Genomic DNA, 7,004 nt, shown 5'->3' on the forward strand with positions numbered 1-7,004 from the left:
TGCAACCTGCCTTTCAGAAACTATTGTTCTGGGGCTTGCCTTTGTTTGCCTTGTTTATCTTCAATTGTAAACTCTCCAGCGCAGGGAAGGGCTCCAACATTTATAGGATACTGTGGCCATTTGTCACATAAGTCCATTTTAAAATAATAACACCGTCACTAATCCTAATGAAGCCTGCACAGTCCGAGCCCACTCTACCTGGCTCAACCCAAAGATAACAGCTCCTCATTTTACCAGATAATTCAATTCCTGATACCATTTGACAAAGTACAAAACCATGATGTAGGAATATTCTGAATACTGCAACATGCCAGAGGGCGTGAGGTATCTGCCCCTTCCCACCCACCCCACCCTCCTGCCAAGGTCGCCATAGACATTTTGAGTAACTGGCTGGGTTTCTGTGAGGGGTCTAACAACTGATGATAAATACTGACTTGTCCCTGCTGCTTCTCGGCAAGGCCGCTGACTCGTATTCTAAAATAAAAGGTATAAATTGTAACCTCCTGGGGCAGGGACCGTCTCTGTGGTCTGTGTTCGTACAGAGCCTAGCATAATGGTGCACAAATAGGGTTCCTGGGTGCTCTGATAATACAAATAATTAATCAAGCCTATAATCATTTTCCTGCAAAAACGAAGAGCGTAGTCATCGTCTTTCAGAGCGACCCATTCAGCACAGACTCAGGGGACCTTGCGTCCCACAGGAGAGATGGGTCCACGTCATAGCACACCGCCCAATTTAGATCCCTTTCCTGACCCTTCAGTCCCCTTCCTGGGAGCCTTTCAGCGGCTGGAAAAACAGCAAAAGCTGCAAAAAAGAAAGTCTCGTTTTTCCCACCAGTGCTAGTGGGTTAATGATTGATTTGAGCAGATCACTGTGAATTGCTGAGACAGAAGCCTGGAGCAGGTAATTGTGTCAAACTCCTGTGAAGTAATGTTTGCTGAGGAGCTTTGGTGCTAACATGTCTTGATTGGGGGGACATCTTTGAAAAGCAAATGTAATCTGCGTCCCAAGCAGTATATAACCAGCCAGCCACAAAAGTGAGGCGTCGCATTCCGTCCCAAAGCCCCAGCAATCTCCCCGCAGCCTGAGCTGCAGCCATGGGGACAGGAATGGATTTTGTACACAGCTCTGGAGTCCAAATGACTCACTACCTGCAGGAGAACTACCAGAGCTCCCAGGGCTGGTTCCTCTTCATCTCCTTTGCGGCCGACCTCAGAAACACCTTCTTCATTCTCTTCCCCATCTGGTTCCACCTCTGCGAGGCCGTGGGCATCAAGCTGATCTGGGTGGCTGTGATCGGGGACTGGCTCAACCTGGTCTTTAAGTGGTGAGTGTGTGGGCCTCACTGCCAAGGCAAGGCCCAGGGTTATGTGTCTATAAGAGAGCCGGGGAGGGGCACACTCACGTTAATACACACATGTGCACTCATACACACTCACCCTCATGCAGAAGTTCACATGAGATACGTTACTATCGTATACTAAACGGCTCCTGTGTTACAAATGAAGTGCATTAAAGGGGCTGTCTGTGTATTTTTAAAATTAAGCCATGTAAAAATGCATTTTCTTGAGCGCTTGAGTTAAACTGATGTAATTTAATACTAGAAAGAGAAACTGCCCAGATGGGCCAGCAGGGCGCTGTTGCCTGATTTCCTCTCCATACCATGTTTGATTTATTGTAGCTCTGGGCACATCAATATTACTGTAATTTATTAAATGAGTGATAGAGGCACTGGCAGTCAGCGAGACAAGGTGCAGGAGGTAATAACTTTTATTGGTCCAGCTTCTGTCGGTGAGAGAGGCAAGCTCACGTGCTCCACAGACTCTCAGAATCATAGAATCATAGAATATCAGGGTTGGAAGGGACCTCAGGAGGTATCTAAGCCAACCCCCTGCTCAAAGCAGGACCAATTCCCAACTAAATCATCCCAGCCTGGGCTTTGTCAAGCCTGACCTTAAAAACCTCTAAGGAAGGAGATTCCACCACCTCACTAGGGAACCCATTCCAGTGCTTCACCATCCTCCTAGTGAAAATGTTTTTCCTAATATCCAACCTAAACCTCCCCTACTGCAACTTGAGACCATTGCTCCTTGTTCTGTCATCTGGTACCACTGAGAACAATCTAGATCCATCCTCTTTGGAACCCCCCTTTCAGGTAGTTGAAAGCAGCTATCAAATCCCCTCTCATTCTTCTCTTCTGCAGACTAAATAACCCTGGTTCCCTCAGCCTCTCCTCATAAGTCATGTGCTCCAGTCCCCTAATAATTTTTGTTGCCCTTCGCTGGACTCTTTCCAGTTTTTCCACATCCTTCTTGTAGTGTGGGGCCCAAAACTGGACACAGTACTCCAGATGAGGCCTCACCAATGCCGAATAGAGGGGAATGATCACATCCCTCGATCTGCTGGCAATGCTCCTATTTATACAGCCCAAAATGCCGTTAGCCTTCTTGGCAACAAGGGCACACTGTTGACTCTTCCTCAGGCAGGGCAGGTTTGCTGGGGGTCGGTCTGCAGGGTGCGGTCATTCTGCAATGTTTGTCTTGTGGTATCAGTTAAACCCAGCTCTTGAAAGACACCACGCCCACTGGCACTGTAAAGAGGCCGAGGCTTGAGGCCATGTCTACACTACAGCCATAGCAGGGGCCTTAGCGATGCCTGCATGACCCCATAGCGTAGACACAGGCTGCACTGACGGAAGGGGTGTTTCTGTTGCTGTAGAAACACCATCTCCCCAAGCAGTGGTAGCTCGGACAATGGGCGCAGCCTTCCTTTGACCTAGCTGCGCCTACACAGGAGCTTAAGTTGGTGTCACTATGTCACCCGGGGCTGTGGATTTTTCACTCCCCTGAGCGACGTAGCTATGGCAACCTAAATGTTAAGTAGGCCTCAGTAGGCCCTGGCGACTGTTCTCACCTCTCAGCCCCTAACGCAGGTCTCTCCAGGTCAGGGCGGAGGCACAGTTGCAGGGGACTGTGGGGGAGGCTTGCACTATCAGCAAATAGCAGCCTGTCAGCGATCAGAGCTGTCAATCAAGCACCTTTTGCCAGCAGGAAATTCACTTTAAACCTGTTAAAAACACCTGGTTCAAGCTCCTGTTCCTTTCCTGTCATGGTCATGGCAAGGGCCAGGCTGTGCAGGGCTTGGGTGGGCTGTGCACGCCATCATACAGCAGGCCAACGGTGTATTTCTGGGCAACTAGCGCTCATCTCAGGGGGCTTAAACCAGTCACTGCCCATCTGGCCTCATGTCCTCCAGTATAGCCAAGATGTGCTATATTTGTCCCCCAAAATGCCATCCTCTTGCTTAAAGAAACCCCTGCCTGGCCTTGACCCAGCGTCAGAGATTGCTGAATAAAATAAACACGCTGTTCGGGGAGGATAAAAGGCTGGTTAGAGGTCTCGGGACTTCGAGAGCATTTCGTGTGGACCCCAGTGAGATAATGGTCAGAAGGCAAAGGGTGGTTCCAGGAAAACAGCAAGACCCATGAGCAGAGTTCACTTCCCCTGAGAACAGACACTTTCTGATTAACCTGAAAACATCGGCTTGGTCTCACGCTCTTTCCTGGCTAATGAGCCCAGACCTGACTTTGGCACCACATGGAGTCCTCTATGAATGAACCGGTTGTGCTGGCCAAGAGGAGGGGGGTGGATGATGCCTGATTTGACCATGTGACCCATTGCATTTCACTACAGGATTCTCTTTGGGCAGCGACCCTACTGGTGGGTCCGTGAGACCGGCTACTATGGCAACGCCTCCACCCCTGTGATCCAGCAGTTCCCTGTCACCTGTGAGACCGGCCCAGGTGAGCAACCCCCCTCCACAGTGCACATGCGGCACTCAGGAGAAGCTGACAAATGCACAGCCTAGACACCAGTCACTGCACCCACAGCAACCATTAGCCTTTGGTTGTTAATGAATGTAACACCCCAAAGGGGCTAGGTGCTCTGCACCCACAAGAGGAGGCAGGTTTCTGCCCCAAAGAACGTAGAATCAAAGGTCCATCTGAGGACACCTGCGTGTCCTGAGTAGCACTTTACCCCCAGGAGTCGTCCTACTGAGTGACCACTGATTTCTCCTGGGATTAAGGTGCTCAGAAATCAGGCCCTGAATTCAAGCCCATTTGGAGGCCTGAGTCGGTTCCCGCACCGCACAGGCTTCATGCAGTGCTGGGAGACAGGGCAGCTGGTGTGCCTCATTGACCTAGGCGTCTGAGTCTCCGTTCGAAGGGTGAGCCCTCCCCGAGGGCAGAGCATGCTCCCAAGGGAGGTGGTGGGGCTGCACTGGCCCCCGGGTGGGAAATGGGCCGGGCGAGCGCTATGCCAGCTAACCTCCTGGCAGAGAAGTCTGGGTCGTCTGCACACTAGCAACCTCCGCAGCCTCCTTTGCTTAAAACTCCTCTCTCAAGCTGTAGCCTGGCAGCTTCGGGGTGGACTCTGGACTGTCCTGGGCTGCAGCAGCCTCTCTCTGCATTGAGCCTCCAGCCTTTCCTGCATTCTTAGAGGCCAGACTGGATTCCAATCCCCCGCTTGTGATTTTGGGGGCCAGAGTGACACGCAGATCAAAACCAAGCTGGTTTTTTTGTGAGAAGAGCCCCCTTCTGGCTGCCTTTCCCCCCACGTGGTCTGGTTCCCACCTAACCTTTCACCAGGGGTGGGCTGGAACAGGGGTTCTCGCTCCAGGCAGCTGTCTGTCTGTCCTACCTGTGATCCGATTTATAATACAGTCAAGCGCTCTGGCTCTCTGGCCTGGCCTGGAATGGACAAAAGACAGTTAAAGGCGCAGCAGCCGACACCCAAGGTATCAGGGGGGTGAGACTGTGAAAGGGAACGATGTCTAAATAGTTAAAGTCCTCGGGAAAGGCCCCATCAAACATCAGCCCAGGAAGCCTGTAGCAGGCGGCCTGGGCTAGAACAGACCGTGAGATGATTCCCTTCTGTGCGTTCAAACTCTCCGGCAGCCAGAAGCCAAAGTGGGAGGGGTTTTCTCTTCACTGAGCTCACTGCAGGCTTCTCCCAATTCTCCTCCACAGGCAGCCCCTCTGGCCATGCCATGGGCTCAGCTGGGGTGTACTACGTGATGGTGACGGCTCTGCTTAGCACCCTGCGTCGGCGCCGGAGATCCCCCTTCCAGCAGCAGTAAGGATCCAGCTCTGCCCTCGCGCTGGGTGCAGGGCCAAGGGGTGTAATTCAGGGCAGTGGCATTAGCTCTGGGCAGAATGAGCTCCAGCTAATCCCAGACGTGTGCGGCTCCTCTTGGCTTGGCCGTGGCAGCCGACCGTACTCTGATGCTTGACCAGCTCGGCTCCCCGGTTGGGCTCGTGCCCGTCAGCCCCTGGCTGTGTCAATGTGCACATGGCATGTGCAGTCTGGAGCTGCATGGGGAGCGCCGCTGGTGGGTTCAGACCCCAGTGTGGGATTGAGTCTCCCCCCGCAGCAAGGCACTGGGACGGCCTGGTTCAGATCTGGCAGCCTGGGTCTGGGGTCTCCCTCCCAGACACTGCTGCTGTGTCTGTCCTCCTGAAATGTCCCACAAATCTTACTTATTGAGTAAACGGTTCATCACGTTCCCCCCACCAATCCCACAGCCCACTGACTGCTGTGTTCTCGCTGCTCGTTGCAGGTGCCTGCGGGGGGCGCTGTGGATGTCATTCTGGGGGGTTCAGGTGTCTGTCAGTCTGTCCAGGATCTTCCTAGCAGCTCACTTCCCGCACCAAGTCATCACGGGCGTCTTTGCAGGTGAGGTGCTGCTGCCCGGGCGGTTCCCTGGATTGCTCCCCACACCACGGGGTGGGCTGGATGCAGCTCTGGGAAGTTTCCATGTTATTCCCTTGTAAGAAACCAAGCGCTTCTGTTGTCAGAGGTGGGAAAACAGGGTGCTGCCCAGCAGGCTTGCAGTCTGGCTCAGCAGGCGCGGGGTTAAAGCCCACAGAGTGCCTGCCGGTGGTTCTTTGCCATGGAAGGGCAGCGCTCTCTGGCGTCGCTGGGCAGCCCTGTCCCCGCCTGCGTTCACTCACTGCCAGGCTGGACGGGAGAGGGTCAGGGAGCGACAGAGAGAGGAGCCAGGTGGGGACAGTCTGATTGGAACTGGGCAAGCGCAGCAGAGGGACCAGGGGGCTGATGCAGCGGAAAGGGAGCAGGGGACCCTCTGAACCCCCCTTCTCCCTTGCCCAGTGCTGGGGCTGGGGGGACGGGGTGTTGGCTTCTAATTATCTGGCTTCAGATAAACAGCTGAAAATGTGCCCGGCCCCAGGCCTGTGCCAGGCCTTTTGCTGGAATTTGGCCGAGCAGCTAACGACCCCAAAGCCTAACAGAGACGGGGCAGCCAGGAGTCCTTGGTCCATCTCCCTCTGCTTCGTGCTGTTATTATTATCGATGTGCATTGCGGTGGTACCCCCCAGCTGAGACGTAGCCCTGCTGCGCTGCGCAAACAGCAGAGCCAGTCCCCGCCCCATAGAGCTCACGGCCTATGGGCCCCATTGGGAGCCCTGTGGTGAGGTGACCCCTGGGCCGCCACTTGGGTTGAGAGGCTCGGAGTCCGGCCCTGCAGAAATAGGCCAAAGGGAAGGAGAAGGGCAGGATGGTTATGGCTCGGGGCATTGTCATGGGAACAGGAGCCTCATTCCTTATGGCCTTGCTGCTGCTCCCCCCTCGACGCCAGACCTGTCGTCTGACATCGCCCCCATCGTGCCCAGCGGCTCCGCAGCCGGTCTGGGGGAAATGGGAACCTGGGCGTTGCGGAGTCAGCAGAATTGTTCCTCCAGTGATTGTCTCCCAGGTGCCTTGGAAGGCCTTTAACCGCCTCTTCTCCCCACCCTTTGCAAACAGGCCGGAGCCTTGCTGTCAGCGGGTAACGGCAGCCCAGGCAGGGAAAGCGGGAATAGTGTCTGTGTGAAGGACAGGGTTGGGCTTTGGTACCTTGACTCCTTCCTGCATCGCTGACACGTCTGTCTCCCTTATCAGGCATGGCAGTGGCTGAAGCTTTCCGGCACATCCCCTCCATCTAC

At 54.2% G+C, this 7,004-nt stretch overlaps 1 protein-coding gene across 1 annotated transcript; it reads left to right on the forward strand.

Moving 5' to 3' along the window:
• Nucleotides 1-387: 387 nt before the first annotated feature.
• Nucleotides 388-5,736, forward strand: LOC113405576 (glucose-6-phosphatase-like; the record flags this gene model as incomplete). Its single annotated transcript, XM_029914379.1, has 4 exons — nt 388-1,328; nt 3,694-3,857; nt 4,932-5,136; nt 5,621-5,736. Coding segments are annotated over exons 1-4 (715 nt in total), but the record flags the coding sequence as incomplete, so codon positions are not given.
• Nucleotides 5,737-7,004: the final 1,268 nt, after the last annotated feature.

The sequence above is a fragment of the Terrapene carolina genome, unplaced genomic scaffold (assembly GCF_002925995.2).
Source record: "Terrapene carolina triunguis isolate 2854851 unplaced genomic scaffold, T_m_triunguis-2.0 Scaffold43688, whole genome shotgun sequence".
NCBI classification, from domain to species: Eukaryota; Metazoa; Chordata; order Testudines; family Emydidae; genus Terrapene; species Terrapene triunguis.